The 18,079-nt window shown below is 43.1% G+C and overlaps 1 protein-coding gene across 2 annotated transcripts in view; it reads left to right on the top strand.

The window, feature by feature from the left end:
- LOC106579986 (nuclear receptor subfamily 6 group A member 1-A) overlaps positions 1-18,079 on the top strand; it is a 104,886-nt gene that overhangs the window by 71,050 nt on the left and 15,757 nt on the right. The window contains exon 1 of one of the 2 annotated variants that reach the window (XM_014160480.2): positions 4,642-4,843. The exons of the other annotated variant lie outside the window; for it this stretch is intronic. Coding sequence (XP_014015955.1) covers positions 4,828-4,843 — 16 coding nt within the window. The 5' untranslated portion in view covers positions 4,642-4,827. Of the gene's footprint in view, positions 1-4,641; positions 4,844-18,079 lie in introns of those variants that run through there. 2 annotated transcript variants of the gene reach the window in all.

Genomic DNA, 18,079 nt, shown 5'->3' with positions numbered 1-18,079 from the left:
CAGGGTTGTCTGCGATAGCCCTGAGTGCAGTAGCTCTGTGCATTAGTTTAGCGCCAACCTCTGTGTTGATCCAGGGCTTTTGATTGGGGAAGCAGCGAACCTTCACTATGGAGACAACGCCGATACATTTCCTAATGCCAGCTTGTTATTTTTCTTGTCCTGGGGTGGAATGTATACAACAGTCACGATAACAGATGAAAACTCCCTTGGGAGGTAGAAGGGTCGGCATTTGACCATCAGGTATTCCAAGACGGGTGAACAATGATACTTCCACTGCGCTCGAGTCAGCACAGTGTCAGCACAGACAAAAATTGTCGCTCAAACAAAAGGAGGAACTAACAAAAAGTAAGAAACAACAATGAAAATGAAACAAGTGGGGTTCTAGGAGGGGTTCTGAAAGACATTAATGGGGGTGTCCACAAACGCTTCCAACTTAGTCAATGGCTTTTAAAAATTTTATTAGCCTGTGAGTTTATGCAATTTTCAAAATGTTTCCACCAATCTTGTAACCCCTTTGGGTGGATGTCAGTGAAAGAAACTCTACCACAAAAGTGTATTTTGAACACTCAAATATCTGGGCCCTAAAATACACCCACCATGAACGCCCACTAAATTTGCCCAAGAAGAGGCAAACAAAATAAAATCAACACCAAATTTAAAAACGGGCAACAAACTAAAAACTGGAGCAAAATGAAAACCGGGAAGATCAGATAAAGGATTGTTTTTTACAAATCAAAATAGAAAACACTAACTAAAGGTGTTAACCCTCCAAATAGCTCAAGCCAACTGGAGCGCTGGGTCAGCCGCTCTTAAATAGGTGGAACACCTTCTGACTAATGGGATGACAAGCTCAGGTGTAACACATACTGACTAAAGAGTTGACACCAATTGGTGCATCCAGCATGCTAACGTGCTAACGTCCAACCTCAAAATATAAATGGAAAAACCAAAGCCTGTAACACCTCTCTCTCTCTCTCTCTCTCTCACTCTCTCTCTCTGTGTGTGTCTCTCTGTCTCTTAATTCAATTCAAATAGGCTTTATTGTAATGGAAAATGTGTTTACATTGTCAAAGCAAGTAAAATAAACAAACAAATGGAACAACAACAAAAAACTATTACAAATTAACAGTAAAAAGATTTCTAAAATATAAAAACATTTCAAGTGTTATATTATCAGCTATGTACAGTGTTTAAGCAATATGCAAATAATTGTAGTACGAATAGTGGGGGAAGATAAATAAACAGATAAGTATCGGTGGTATTTACAATGTTGTTTGTGCTCAACTGGTTGCTCTTTTCTCATGAGAATTGGCCACAAATCTTGCTCCTGTGATTGCACATTGTAGTATTTTGCCTAATAGATATGGGAGTTTATCAATGTTGGGTTTTTTTCAAATTGTTTGTGGGTCTGTTTGATCTGTGGGAAATGTGGTCTCTAATGTGGTCATACATTTGGCAGAAGGTTAGGAAGTGCAGCTCAGTTTCCACCTCATTTTGTGGACAGTGAGCACATATCCTGTCTTCTCTTGAGAGCCAGGTCTGCCAATGGCAACCTCTCTCAATAGCAAGGCTATACTCACTGAGTCTGTACGCAGTCAAGGATTTTCTTAATTTTGGGTCAGTCACAGTGGTCAAGTATTCTGCTACTGTGTACTCTCTGTTTAGGGCCAGATAGCATTCCAATTTGCTCTGTTTTTTTTTGTTGTTGTAATAATCTACACACAATACCCCATAATGACAAAGCAAAATCAGGTTTTTAGAATTTTTTGCAAATGTATAAAAAACAACAACAACTGATATCACATTTACATAAGTATTCATACCCTTTACTCAGTAATTTGTTGAAGCACCTGTAGCAGCGATTACAGCCTCGAGTCATCTTGGGTATGACGCTACAAGCTTGGCACACCTGTATTTGAGGGGTTTCTCCCATTCTTCTCTGCAGATCCTCTCAAGCTCTGTCAGGTTGGATGGGGAGCGTCGCTGCACAGCTATTTTCAGGTCTCTTCAGATATGTTCAATCGGGTTCAAGTCCAGGCTCTGGCTGTGCCACTCAAGGACATTTAGAGACTTGTCCCGAATCCACTGCTGCTTCGTCTTGCCTGTGTGCTTAGGGTCGTTGTTCTGTTGGAAGGTGAACCATCACCCCACTTTGAGGTCCTGAGTGCTCTGGAGCAGGTTTTCATCAAGGATCTCTCTGTACTTTGCTCCTTTCATCTTTCCCTCGATCCTAACTAATCTCCCAGTCCCTGCCTCTGAAAAACATCCCCACAGCATGATGCTGCCACCACCATGCTTTATCGTAGGGATGGTATTGGCCAGATGATGAGCGGTGCCTGGTTTCCTCCAGACATGATGCATGGCGTTCAGGCCAAAGAGTTCAATCTTGGTTTCATCAGACCAGAGAACTTGTTTCTCATGATCTGAGAGTCCTTTAGGTACCTTTTGGCAAACTCCTCCCTGACCAAGGTCCTTCTCCCGTGATTGCTCAGTTTAGGAAGAGTTTTGGTGGTTCCAAACTTCTTCCATTTAAGAATAATGGAGGCCTCTGTTCTTCGGGACCTTCAATGCAGCAGACATGTTTTGGTACCCTTCGTATGTAAACTTCTGACCTACTGGTATTGTGATACAGTGATTTATAAGTGAAATAATCTGTCTAAACAATTGTTGGAAAAATTACTTGTGTCATGCTCAAAGTAGATATCCTAACCGACTTGCCAAAACTATAGTTTGTTAACAAGAAATTTGTGGAGTGTTTGAAAAACGAGTTTTAATGACTCCAACCTAAGTGTATGTAAACTTCCGACTTCAACTGTATATGTTTGATGGCAATTTTAATAGCACACATTTTATAATGTCGTATGTTTTTCCTCCAACACCACTTTCCATCAATTTGTATAGCAGACCCTCATGCCAAATTGAGTCAAAAGCTTTTTTGAAATCAACAAAGCATGACTTTGTTTTTGTTTTAGCTTGTTTGTTTGTCAGTAAGGGTGTACAGGGTGTATACGTGGAAGATACCAGAACTGAGGATAGTGTTGAAGAGTTTAAGAATAGCCTATTTGAATTTGTGGTCTGTATCATTTTGTTTAGTATACCGTCAACACCGCAGGCCTTTTTGGGGTTGGAAGGTTTGTATTTTGTCCTGTAGCTCATCCAGTGTAATTGGAGAATCCAGTGGGTTCTGGTAGTCTTTAATAACAGACTCTCTACGTTTTGTAAATTATCATGTATATGTTTTTATTCTTGGTTCTTTGTTATATGGCCGAAAAGGTTTGAGGAGTGGTTTATCCATACATCTCCATTTTGGATAGGTAGCTCTTCATGTTTGTTTAGTGTTTTCCAATTTTCCCAGAAGTGATTTGGTTCTATGGATTCTTCAATCACATTGAGCAGTTTTCTGTCATGCTATTACTTATTTCTTCTTAGTGTATTTCTGTACTGTTTTAGTGTTTCCACATAGTGAGGGCGTAAGCCAATATTTTCTGGGTCTCTGTGTTTTTGGTTGGATATGTTTCTCAATTTATTTTTAAGGTTTTTGCATTCTTCATCAAAGCATTTCTCATTATTGTTAGTTTTCTTAGGTTTTCCACTTGAATTTAAATGTGATATGTTAGCTGATAGGTCAGTTATACTGTTCATGCTTCCTACTGCTAAGTTTACACCTTCACTATTGCAGCGCTCTCTCTTGGTCTCTCCGTCTCCTCCATGGCATTTGAATGTGAAAAGCCTCTTATGTGTGACTTACTTAGGTAGGTCATTAGCATTGGCATGGGGGGTGGGCTGTGTGACTGTGGGGCTGTGGGAGAGTGAACAAGTGGCTGCAGCATTAGCAGGGTGGAGCTCAGGAGGGTGAGCTAAGACCTGACTGGACAGGACAAGGGTGATCCTAGGAGAGGTGGGTAATGGGTTGAGAATCATTAGGGTAGCAGGGTACAAGGTAGCAGGATAGCAGTAGAGTACGTGGTCCACTGGTTCAGAACTGGACCCTTCATAACATGGCTTCTTAGAGAGGACACTGGAGGGAATGAAGGAGGAAACCCCAGTGGATGGTAAGGCATGACCAAACAATTCACAAAGAACTAGTTATAGGAGTACACTATACCAAGCAATTCATTGGAGAACTGTATGAGTGGCTGAATGTTGTGATGTTGCTCTGTGTGTTCATTTTGTGGGGTATATTTGTGACATGAAATGTTGGATCATTATTGTGGACGGAAACATATGCCTGCAGGAACAGATAAATATCATTCTTATCTTGTACTTTTTAAGCCATTTCTAGAGGCTTTGTTTTTTTTCCCTTTGCACTGTTCCTGGTTTGATACCTAGCAATGACACATTGGTTAACTCTATTTGTTTTCTATTGACAAAATGACTCAATTAGTTAATGTCAGTGTATGTTGTCAGCTTGAACCTGTTTATGCTTGAACGTGCACTTTGGTTCTCTGTGAAAAGTGCCAGAGGCAGAGGGAGGGGAGGCTAATTTGGGCAGGGAAAGCATTGTTCAACAACAGAGAAAATAGTACTATCAGTTCCACTCAGATAACCCCTAGTTGTCATTGGACCTCAAGCCAAGCCGTGACCCCATGGCTTGAACTCTGTGGTCATGTGACCAGGCAGTAAAGTGGCCAGTGGTGCTGGCTTAGAAGTCTCTGCTCAGAGAGAGGACAGGCTGTGGAGGGAGGAGGTTGTATGTCAGAGCGAGAGAGAGGGAGAACAAGAGAGAGAGAGAGAAGAGTCATGAGGCCAAGGCTCCCATGCCCTGTGGCTTTTTTTTAGCGGAATCTGTGCTTGAATGGCGTCCTGGCAAACTGGGAGAAGCATGAAATGGATACATGGGAAGGTAAGGGAGGATACGAGAGTGAAAGGGGTTGGGTCTGTTGCCTTTATGGCTCATACTTTATGCAACCCTAAATATGCATGTATAAATGAGAGAACAGGCTAGCATTTAGTTGGTGCGAATCATTTTGGTTTCCTTTTTTACCATCACCATATTCACTAGCATTTTGGCTAAGCACTTTGTTTTCATTTCATATGTTTAGCAATAGATGAGGATGATTCTGGAGTTGAACAAATAATAAATCAATGAATTATGTTGTTGTTCCACTGAGGATTTCAAACAACACGATATTGAGAAAAATAGAATGAACAGAATGTTTTTTTGTTAAATGAAATTTAGACAATGGTTTTGTCAAATTATTTTCTTTGTTTCCTGATTTCTTCTTGGAAAAAAGGACTGGTTACAAACACATTATGTAATTATATTTTGACTAGTTTGTTACTTTTGTTGCAGCTATACTTGCCAAGGTATACATGTGATATATTTGTTATTTCAAATATGTTTTTGTATTTTGTTGAATAATCAATGAATTTCTATGAATTAGTCAATACAATATTGTACAATATTGTTCAAAGTCTTTTCAGAGTATTTCAATATATTTCATTATGTGTGTTCATTTGGGTGTAGTAGAGTATTTGTGTGTATTGGTATGTATAGTTGATTGGGTTGTTGTGTCCTGCTGAGTGAAGTTACATATGTATTGATCTGTGGTATGTGACTGTGGCCCATCTGGAAAAGGTTTTGTCCCCAGTCAGCATTGTTTATGTGATAGAGGAGAGGTTAGGATTGCTTCACTGGGCAGTTTTAACCCCCTGGGTTAGCCCAGCTGTGACTACCTTCCCAAACCTAACACAGTTTCACTTTATTTCAGGGTATAATAAGTAGCTAATGTACTGTCTCTCACTGACTATTGTAGTTGTTATAGTATTTTATGTTGATACAAATACCTTTAGTGTAAGTTAATGGTAAAGGAATTTGTAGTTGCTCATTTATAGCCCAAACCAATCCACTCAGTCAGTCCTACTAACTATCATGTCCTTAGACTTTGCAGATAACTCAGACCTCTGCAATGTTCTCAGTCAATGGGATTATGTCACATTTCTCTTTCCCAGGTTAGAGTTACAAATCAATGTAGTGTTTGTTGGGACACAGTGAGAAGTTTTTTTTTGGTATGGAACATTTTTTTCAATGTGGAATCAGTCATATTTCTTCATACATGAGTAGTATATGACTTGTAACTCAGTGTTACCACAGTTCCCACCAGGCATTGTTCTAGAGACACCATGTTGAATGGACAACCAGATCAAGACTGGGCATTATTTGTTTGATAATTGTTATACATTTTAGTAATCTAGCAGATACTCTCATCCAGAGCAATTTACAGTAGTGAGCACATACATTTTCATACTTTCTTTCTGTACTGGTCCCCCGTGGGAATCGAACCCACAACCCTGGCATTGCAAGCGCCACGCTCTACCAACTGAGCCACATGGGTATGTGATAGTCATTGTAATCATTAGTCTAGTGGTTTAACTATCAGCATAGGAAACATTTCTCTCATGTTTCCTATTGTCTCTTAAAGATGCACTATGCAGAAATCGCTCAGCCATTTCCTGGTTGCAACAATTTCAATAGTTCCCCTAATTTCATTTAATGTGACCAAACAAGCAAGTATAGTGTAGAGAATAATTGTACCATCTAAACCGCTGTGAAATATATTTTCCAAACATTTTGTATTTGAAGCTGGTGCACCAAACCGAAATTAAAAGACGCAAAAACTAAATTTAAGAACGGGAAGCATAGAAAGAGCGCACATAGAACAGATCTACCGCTTCTTAGACTTGCTTTCAATGAGAATGACAGACTAATAACTCATATTTCCATGTGAATTTGGTCGGGTCGCCCAAAAAGTTACATATTGCAGCTTTAAGTGTTGTATTTTCTGGGAAGGGAGGGGTTACTGTATCTGCTCCCTCCCCCATGCTAATCCTATCCAGTCAGCGTTAGAGGTTGTGTTTCTTCTGCAGCTGAAGGAGGGTTAAATCCAATCAGTCTTTTATAATGTAAAGTAGCCCGCTGATGCCTTTCCTGTCTCAACACACCACGTCACTCTGGACTTGCCAGGAAGTCCCTTTTCTTACAAATTCTGGTTAAGGGGGAGTGTGTGTGCGTGTGTGTGTGTGTGGATGAGGGGGTAGGGGGATAGAGGCTGTGTGTGTGAAGATCAATAAGAGTGGGGGAGGTCAGGAATCGTGGCTTCTGTAATGCAGGCTAAATATAGCTAATGCCAAAGCCTCTTATTATGGCCGTCAAGGGCCTTTTCGATCATTCCATTCAAACCTTTATGTGAGTTCTGATCCAGACAAACCAAACCATCAAGTCCACCATATCTCAGACTTTTGTCTCCAAGGGAAGTGTTATTTAAACTGCCAGTACCCATCCCCCGATGCTTACGCACTTTAAATCTAACACAAACACCATCTGATACTCGTTATGAACAAAGGACCTAGTTTGACCTGATAACTTTATTGATTTTTGAAATCTTATTTCAACCCCCTACACACACACACACGCACACATATAAAGTGCTTGATTGCATTATAGTGTGTATTTCCCAATACAGGAAGAGTCTGGTCATAGGAGAGATGGGTGGGAGTTCGCCTGCTGAACCTGTTAGCCTGCTTATGCTGCCTCTAGCAAGCCTCAAGTCATACTGAGGAGTGCTGGGGAAAACAGGCTTTTATTAAAGAGGGGGTTTATATGGCCCAGTGTTACAAGCGCCTGTGTTGTTAAATATCACCATGTGGTTCATATCGGGTTGTGCTGACTGTTTAGGCTCCACATTAACAAGCACACTGTCAAACTGCTGCACTGGATTTCTGGCAGCATACTCATGTTTGACAACAAAGAAATAGTATTTAAACATGCAAAATGCCCTACTTTTGTCACCTGTTGGTTGAAACATTGTATTTGGACTTTTATTGAACACTATAGTAATTATATAATCGCTCCGACATAGTGTGCCCCATTCTGTGACGAGAATCAATTAGATTTGTGTCAATGGTCATGTTGAATTTAAAGATTGTGATGAGTGGCCTTTTCTTGATGTATTTTAGGGAATGATTTGTAACTGTTGCCACTGCTGAGAACCCAAGGAGCTATGATGCAGAGAATCAGCCCAACACGTCAATGAATATTGATTACATTCCAATAATGAGATCAAAGACCTTCAAATGTACCTTTAGGAAATCAATGGCCCTCTCAAACGTGTTTGTGTTAGAGCAGTATGTGGAAGTTGACAGGAGAAAACATAGTGAGCTCTCTTGTTCGTATTTCTATCTGTTTTCTCAAGACTTGTTTCTGTTTGGGACAAAAGAGAATTCAAGACAGCATTACCCTTCATGCTGTTACTGATTCTTTATGAATTTAATAAATGTTTTGGAATGAGCTGGATTATGGAAATCAGAAACAACATTTACTTTAATGGAATCTCTGAAATATCTAACAAACTAGTGACTAATACAGTATTAATTAGCATATAATTAACATGGTATCTGGCTGGAGTCTAATTACCCAAAGCTAATGACCCAGGCTGTAATCCCTGGTAAGATCTCAGCCCTCCGCCCTGAGACAGTACTGTGTGAGAGGGGTACATTTTATCCAGTATGCGATGTCAACAGGCCACCATTGACATGACTATGAGCCAAATCTACAACTGCATAGAAGTAAAAATATTAACATAACACTAAGGAGACAGAGAGAGACAAAACAGCATGTTGGCTGACTGTTGGGAAGGTATATCTCTGGCCCATGTTGGTTCTATCTTCCTACTATCTCACCACTGGCAGAGAAGAGGTATTCGGAGTGGGCTTCTAGTCCGACTCAGGAGGCGTGCACACCATCCAACGCTTCCTAGTATATTACTCGCTAATGTAGACAAGCTCATGGTGAGGATCTCCTTCCAGAGAGACATCAGGGACTGTTTCACAGAATCATGGCTCTCTCGGGATATACTTTTACCGTCCATACAGCCAGCTGGGTTCTCAGTTCATCGCGCAGACAGGGATAAAGAGCTCTCTGGGAAGAAGAAAAGCGGTGGTGTATGTTTCATGATTAACTACTCATGGTGTGATTGTGATAACATACGGAAACTCAAGTCATTTTGTTCACCCGACCTAGAATGCCTCACAATCAAATGCAGACCATACTACCTCCCAAGAGAATTCTCTTCGGTTATAGTCACAGCCGTGTATATTCCCCCTAAAACCGATACCACGACGACCCTCAAGGAAGTACACTGGACTTTATGCAAACTGGAAACCACATATCCTGAGGCCGCATTTATTGTAGCTGGGGATTTTAACAAAGCAAATTTGAGGAAAATGCTACAAAAGTTCTATCAACACATTGACTGTAGTACTCACTTAGGATAAACACTAGACCACTAGTAAGATGCCTACAAGGCCCTTCCCTGCCCTCCCTTCGGGAAATCAGATCACGACTCCATTTTGCTCATCCCTTCCTATTGGCTAGTCTGACGAATCGGAATCCATGCTCCAAGATTGTTTTGATCACGCGGACTGGGATATGTTCCGGGTAGCCTCTGAGAATAACTTTGACATAAACACGGACACGGTGACTAAGTTAATCAGGAAGTGTATAGGGAAGGCTGTTCCCATGGTGACTATTAAAATCTACCCAAACCAGAAACCATGGTAAGCATTCATGCAAAACTGAAAGCACGAACCACCGCATTTAACCATGGCAAGGTGACTGTGAATATGGTTGAATACAAACAGTGTAGTTATTCCCTCCGTAAGGCAATCAAATAGGCAAAACGTCTATACAGAGACAAAGTGGATTTGCAATTCAACGGCTCAGACCCACTGCAAACTTCTCTATCCCATCTGGGCAAGAGGAATACCTACGTCAGAATGCTGTTCATTGACTATACCGTAGCTCAGCCTCCAACACCATAGTACCCGTCTAGCTTTATCATGACGCTCGAGGCTCTGCATCTGAACCCCGCCCTGTGAAACTGGGTGCTGGACTTCCTGACGGTTCGCCCCCAGGTGGTGAAGGTAGGAAACAACACCTAAACTTCGCTGATCCTCAACACAGGTGCCCCTACAAGGATGTGTGCTCAGCCCCCTCCTGTACTCCCTGTTCACCCATGACTGCGTGGCCATGCATGTCTCCAACTCAATCATCAAGTTTGCAGACAACACAACAGTAGTAGGCCTGATTATCAACAATGACAAAACAGCCAACAGTGAGGAGGTGAGGGCTCTGGCGGAGTGGTGCTATGAAAGTAAACTCCCTCAACGTCAACAAAACGAAGGAGCTGATCATGGACTTCAGGAAACAGCAGAGGGAGCACGCCCCTATCCACATCAATGGGACCGCAAGTTCCCCAGTGTACACATCTCTGACAATCTGCAATGGTCCACCCACACAGACAGTGTGGTGAAGAACTCGCAACAGTGCCTCTTCAACCTCAGGAGGCTGAAGAAATTTAGCTTGGCCCCTAAGATCTTCACAAACTTTTACAGATGCACAATTGAGAGCATCCTGTTGGGCTGTATCACCGCCTGGTACGGCAACTGCACTGCCCGCAACCGCAGGGCTCTCCAGGGGATGGTGCACTGCCCAACGCATCACCGGGGGCACACTGCCTGCCCTTCAGGACACCTACAGCACCCGGTGTCACAGGAAGGCCAAAAAGATCAAGGACATCAACAGCCTGAGCCACGGCCTGTTCACTGTATTCTTTCCTACTGTATTTTAGTCAATGCCACTCCGACATTGCTTGTCTTAATATTTATACATTTCTTAATTCCATTCTTTTACTTTTAGATTTGTGTATTGTTGTGAATTTTTAAATACTACTGCACTGTTGGAACTGGTAACACAAGCATTTAGCTACATCTGCAATAACATCTGCTAAATATGTGTATGTGACTGATTTGATTTGAGACAGATAGAAAGAGCGGCCGAGAGAGTCGTCAGGTACTATACTTAATTAGGAGAAAGCATGCACCCTTTCCTCCCATAAAGGAGTGAGTATGGAGTAGAGAGAGATGTAAAGAAGGAGGGAAGGGAGGGAGGGAGGTAGGAGGGGAATTAATAGTGGAAAAGTACAGCAGATCCCTTCAACCCCCGCTGCCTTTCAGCTGGGGATGATTGTGATGGAAACACAAGACAAAACCGCTGAGTGAAATACCCTTCAGCAGGCCTTGTGGAAGAGGGAGGGACGGAGGGAGAGGAGGCAGTCACAGGACCCAGACTGTAGAGAGAGAGAGGGTAGAGTTCAAGATGAAGCAAAGGCTTGACTTTACAACTCTCCCACATGTCCCGTCACTTTGGATTTATCACCCCCATCACATGATCCATGAGAAGCTGGGGGAGGGGAGGTGACCAGAACCAGGACAGAACCAGTTTGATGGACTGGACCACTGACTGCCATACAGGGAGGGGTTGGTGAGGTGGAGCCAGAGTTTGATGTGACACATTGAGATCAAGTGTTTGTGATTATATGGTGGCCATGCACTTGAAAGAGAGGGTGACAGATTTGGCAAATAAGCCTCTGCTGGTGTGAATGAAGGAAACTAACGATCATTGTGTTTTTCTCATTGAAGGAAGTCAGGCATTTCACATGGGATGCTCAATTAAATATATGGTTTTGATGCCTTCTTTGAATTACCACATGTGCTGAAATAAAACAGACAAATGGCTCAAGGCGACAGCGTTGTTCAGTTCGGCTGTCGGCTAGCCAAAGTCGGCTAGTCGAACCGAACGAGTGGTCTCGCATGCTCCCTTCAAAAATGAAAAGGGGGGGGGGGGGGGGAAGCAGCAATATTACCCCGGGACAGTAGAGGGCGATGAGCTGGTAATAGCCATCTACGCCAAACAAGGAAGTGATGACACATCCAAACACACCCGAGAATAAAATAGTGTACAGAGAGACAGTTGATTGGATGTGTGTGATTTGCCAGGGATCTACAGTGAGGGAAAAAACGTATTTGATCCCCTGCTGATTTTGTACGTTTTCCCACTGACAAAGAAATGATCAGTCTATAATTTTAATGGTAGGTTTATTTGAAAGTGAGAGACAGAATAACAACTAAAAAAATCCAGAAAAACGCATGTCAAAAATGTTATAAAATGATTTGCATTTTAATGAGGGAAATAAGTATTTGACCCCTCTGCAAAACATGACTTAGTACTTTGTGGCAAAACCCTTGTTGGTAATCACAGAGGTCAGACGTTTCTTGTAGTTGGCCACCAGGTTTGCACACATCTCAGGAGGGATTTTGTCCCACTCCTCTTTGCAGATCTTCTCCAAGTCATTAAGGTTTCGAGGCTGACGTTTGGCAACTCGAACCTTCAGCTCCCTCCACAGATTTTCTATGGGATTAAGGTCTGGAGACTGGCTAGGCCACTCCAGGACCTTAATGTGCTTCTTCTTGAGCCACTCCTTTGTTGCCTTGGCCGTGTGTTTTGGGTCATTGTCATGATGGAATACCCATCCACGACCCATTTTCAATGCCCTGGCTGAGGGAAGGAGGTTCTCACCCAAGATTTGACGGTACATGGCCCCATCCATCGGTGAAGTTGTCCTGTCCCCTTAGCAGAAAAACACCCCCAAAGCATAATGTTTCCACCTCCATGTTTGACGGTGGGGATGGTGTTCTTGGGGTCATAGGCATCATTCCTCCTCCTCCAAACACGGCGAGTTGAGTTGCTGCCAAAGAGCTCCATTTTGGTCTCATCTGACCACAACACTTTCACCCAGTTGTCCTCTGAATCATTCAGATGTTCATTGGCAAACTTCAGATGGGCATGTATATGTGCTTTCTTGAGCAGGGGGACCTTGCAGTCCTTCACGGCGTAGTGTGTTACCAATTGTTTTCTTGGTGACTATGGTCCCAGCTGCCTTGAGATCATTGACAAGATCCTCCCGTGTAGCTCTGGGCTGATTCCTCACCGTTCTCATGATCATTGCAACTCCACGAGGTGAGATCTTGCATGGAGCCCCAGGCCGAGGGAGATTGACAGGTCTTTTGTGTTTCTTCCATTTGCAAATAATCACACCAACTGTTGTCACTTTCTCACCAAGCTGCTTGGCGATGGTCTTGTAGCCAATTCCAGCCTTGTGTAGGTCTACAATCTTGTCCCTGACATCCTTGGAGAGCTCTTTGGTCTTGGCCATGGTGGAGAGTTTGGAATCTGATTGATTGATTGCTTCTGTGGACAGGTGTCTTTTATATAGGTAACAAGCTGAGATTAGGAACACTCCCTTTAAGAGTGTGCTCCTAATCTCAGCTCGTTACCTGTATAAAAGACACCTGGGAGCCAGAAATCTTTCTGATGTAGAGGGGGTCAAATACTTATTTTCCTCATTAAAATGCAAATCAATTTATAACATTTTTGACATGCGTTTTTCAGGATTTTTTAGTTGTTATTCTGTCTCTCACTGTTCAAATAAACCTACCATTAAAATTATAGACTGATCATTTCTTTGTCAGTGGGCAAACGTACAAATCAGCAGGGGATCAAATACTTTTTTCCCTCACTGTACTAGATCTGATCTACCTAGCAACACATAATAGAGATCCGAAGACAGAGAAGATGTCCGCTACAGGTTCACAATGGTTGCTATAGGGGAATACGGCAGAGAGAGCTATGGTGGAGTGTTTCAAGAGAGTTATTTTGGGTCCAAACTGCTTCAGAAGACCCTCGATTTACCACCGCCAGCTGTCCTGTCAGGTACCACAATGTCAAGTCCTCATGTTTTCCTGGGAGATGCAGCTTTCCCCCTACATGAGAACCTCAGGCGCCCTTATTCAGGTATGAATTAATTCAACTTTTTCTGTTTCTAATTCCCCTTGTTACTGTATATATGTATGCACCTCTATATGAGAAGTGCAATTTTATCAAAGCTTTTGGAACATGGTTCCTGGAAAATGGTATGGTGTTTTTGTTGACCAAATTTATATATCTGACATTCTCTTGTTACCTCTCATTCACAGGTGTCCATCTCAATAAACGTGGCCGTACCTGGAACTACCACCACTCGTCGGAGAGTCAGAGAATGCTGAGAACACTGAGTTTCGAGCTGAATTGCATCACCCCTACAGTTGACCAATCATGGACGAAGGGGCGTAGACTTCACATTCAGAACTTCGGCTGGCCCTTGAATTTATTTTGTGTTCCCGAACACTCGACAAAACCCTAACCAATCTCCAAAACGAACAAAAACATCACAAAATGTTGTCATAATATATGCACGAACGGTACCGAACCATTTCAGTTGGGAAGCATGCAGCCACCTTTATTGAGGAGGAGAGGATCCATAGTGTAAAGCAGGGCTCTCCCATCCTGTTCCTGGAGTGCTTTTAAATTATATATATTTTTTAATTGAACCTTTATTTTTTTATACAAGTCAGTTAAGATCAAATACTTATTTATACTGACGGCCTATATCGGCCAAACCCGCAAGACGCTGGGCCAATTGTGCGCCGCCCTATGGGACTCCCAATCACATCCGGTTGTGATACAGCCTGGAATAGAACCAGGGTGTTTGTAGTGATGCCTCAAGCACTGAGATGCAGTGCCTTAGACTGCTGCGCCACTAATTAGCTGGTTAATCAGGTCAGTTAAAACTGGGGTTGAATTGAAAACCTATAGGAGGGTAGTTCTCCAGGGTTGGAGAGCCATGGTGTTAACCTATGTGATCTTGGACATGCTTTAAGGCAGTAAAATCTCTCGCGTGCTCTCACAGCTTGTGTTTGAAGTAGAATATCAAAACGGAGCAGGGTTTTGGGCGATCTATAACATATGCAAGACAATGCAGAGGGTGGAGCACCTTTTAGGTGGCCATTTTGAGAAAGAGAATGAAGAGAGCTCTCAGAGTTAAAATAAAGGGGGAAAGTATGTGGGTCCTGTCCTCTTTTCTGGCAGACTTAGTAGAGGTGTTATTCTATTACACACAGAACAGGGGCTTTAATGACTGAAAGGCTTTTGATTTAGACCTTAAGGTGAATCTTCACTGATACCTCCACCCTTCCTTCAGCATCAATCTTTGGCCTCATTGTGCTCCGAGAGCCCACTTTAATCGGGCTAAAGTCACTTTATACGGAATCATTATAATAGAGTATTACAGGACTTCAACTTCTTACGTGCTGCGACATGTAGTAAGTGGTGTGTGAAAGCATACACTTCTATATTTGTTACTGCACTCTGGAGTTACTTCTGGCAGGACGTTTCTCTATTACGTTGTTAACTGTATGGCAGTGCGAAAGACCCTCGTTACATGAGTGTTCCTTATGGAAGACCAAAAATAGGTGTTGGGGTCAAACACCTCAACACGTTTGTTTTGAGTAAGAGCTCCTCATTGTTCTCAGGCTGGTGGAATGTTCACATTAATGACTAAGGATTACATTTGAATGTGTCGGTGGGACCCGAGTGAGCCTTTTGTGTGTGTACAGTATGACAACCCCAGAAGAGCCTCCCGAGGAGACAGAACTTAAGCCTCATAGGTAATCCTATTGGGCTTTAGAGGTCTTCCATTCCCCATTCGATAGATCTGGGAGAGGCTTTATGCTACTTTACATTTCTCCTGCTCTGGCTAATTGCCTCTAGTAACAAGAACCTTACCCTGGGCTCTGAAAGTCCACTCTGCTCCTTCTAGTAACAGGAACCTTACCCTGGGCTCTGAAAGTCCACTCTGCTCCTTCTAGTAACAGGAACCTTACCCTGGGCTCTGAAAGTCCACTCTGCTCCTTCTAGTAACAGGAACCTTACCCTGGGCTCTGAAAGTCCACTCTGCTCCTTCTAGTAACAGGAACCTTACCCTGGGCTCTGAAAGTCCACTCTGCTCCTTCTAGTAACAGGAACCTTACCCTGGGCTCTGAAAGTCCACTCTGCTCCTTCTAGTAACAGGAACCTTACCCTGGGCTCTGAAAGTCCACTCTGCTCCTTCTAGTAACAAGAACCTTACCCTGGGCTCTGAAAGTCCACTCTGCTCCTTCTAGTAACAAGAACCTTACCCTGGGCTCTGAAAGTCCACTCTGCTCCTTCTAGTAACAGGAACCTTACCCTGGGCTCTGAAAGTCCACTCTGCTCCTTCTAGTAACAGGAACCTTACCCTGGGCTCTGAAAGTCCACTCTGCTCCTTCTAGTAACAGGAACCTTACCCTGGGCTCTGAAAGTCCACTCTGCTCCTTCTAGTAACAGGAACCTTACCCTGGGCTCTGAAAGTCCACTCTGCTCCTTCTAGTAACAGGAACCTTACCCTGGGCTCTGAAAGTCCACTCTGCTCCTTCTAGTAACAGGAACCTTACCCTGGGCTCTGAAAGTCCACTCTGCTCCTTCTAGTAACAGGAACCTTACCCTGGGCTCTGAAAGTCCACTCTGCTCCTTCTAGTAACAGGAACCTTACCCTGGGCTCTGAAAGTCCACTCTGCTCCTTCTAGTAACAGGAACCTTACCCTGGGCTCTGAAAGTCCACTCTGCTCCTTCTAGTAACAGGAACCTTACCCTGGGCTCTGAAAGTCCACTCTGCTCCTTCTAGTAACAGGAACCTTACCCTGGGCTCTGAAAGTCCACTCTGCTCCTTCTAGTAACAGGAACCTTACCCTGGGCTCTGAAAGTCCACTCTGCTCCTTCTAGTAACAGGAACCTTACCCTGGGCTCTGAAAGCACACTGCTGCTTCTAGTATACTTAGAGCAGGGATGGACATATAGGACCTCTGTCATCTCTTTGACAGGATTATGTCTGATTCGGTTGCAGCTAAATTTAAGTTATAAAGAAGATGAGGTTACCACTCAGTAGTAGTAGTTAAGTGTTTAATCTGTCCACAAGTGTGCCCTTGTGGACAGTACCTGAGGTCTAAAAGTTGCTATCTGCCATTTTATTAGCTTTTGGCCAATCTTATACGTTCATGATAATCAGTACTTGGTTTGGACTGAAATATGTTCCGGGACTTATTTTGGGTGCTGGTACTGTTTATATTTACAGTGGGGCAAAAAAGTATTTAGTCAGCCACCAATTGTGCAAGTTCTCCCACTTAAAAAGATAAGAGAAGCCTGTAGGTACACGTCAACTATGACAGACAAAATGAGAAAGAAAAATCCAGAAAATCACATTGTAGGATTTTTAATGAATTTATTTGCAAATTATGGTGGAAAATAAGTATTTGGTCACCTACAAACAAGCAAGATTTCTGGCTCTCACATATCTGTAACTTCTTCTTTAAGATGCTCCTCTGTCCTCCACTCATTACCTGTATTAATGGCACCTGTTTGAACTTGTTATCAGTATAAACGACACCTGTCCACAACCTCAAACAGTCACACTCCAACCTCCACTATGGCCAAGACCAAAGAGCTGTCAAAGGACACCAGAAACAAAATTGTAGACCTGCACCAGGCTGGGAAGACTGAATCTGCAATAGGTAAGCAGCTTGGTTTAAAGAAATCAACTGTGGGAGCAATTATTAGGAGATGGAAGACATACAACACCACTGATAATCTCCCTCGATCTGGGGCTCCACGCAAGATCTCACCCCGTGGGGTCAAAATGATCACAAGAACGGTGAGCAAAAATCCCAGAACCACACGGGGGGACCTAGTGAATGACCTGCAGAGAGCTGGGACCAAAGTAACAAAGCCTACCATCAGTAACACACTACGCCGCCAGGGACTCCTGCAGTGCCAGACGTGTCCCCCTGCTTAAGCCAGTACATGTCCAGGCCTGTCTGAAGTTTGCTAGAGAGCATTTGGATGATCCAGAAGAGGATTGGGAGAATGTCATATGGTCAGATTAAACCAAAATAGAACTTTTTGGTAAAAACTCAACTCGTCGTGTTTGGAGGACAAAGAATGCTGAGTTGCATCCGAAGAACACCATACCTACTGTGAAGCATGGGGATGGAAACATCATGCTTTGGGGTTGTTTTTCTGCAAAGGGACCAGGATGACTGATCCGTGTAAAGGAAAGAATGAATGGGGCCATGTATCGTGAGATTTTGAGTGAAAACCTCCTTCCATCAGCAAGGGCATTGAAGATGAAACGTGGCTGGGTCTTTCAGCATGACAATGATCCCAAACACACCGCCCGGGCAACGAAGGAGTGGTTTCGTAAGAAGCATTTCAAGGTCCTGGAGTGGCCTAGCCAGTCTCCAGATCTCAACCCCATAGAAAATCTTTGGAGGGAGTTGAAAGTCCGTGTTGCCC

Source organism: Salmo salar, chromosome ssa20 (genome assembly GCF_905237065.1).
Source record: "Salmo salar chromosome ssa20, Ssal_v3.1, whole genome shotgun sequence".
In the NCBI taxonomy this organism is placed as follows: Eukaryota; Metazoa; Chordata; class Actinopteri; order Salmoniformes; family Salmonidae; genus Salmo; species Salmo salar.
This window is presented reverse-complemented; position numbering and strand designations above follow the sequence as displayed.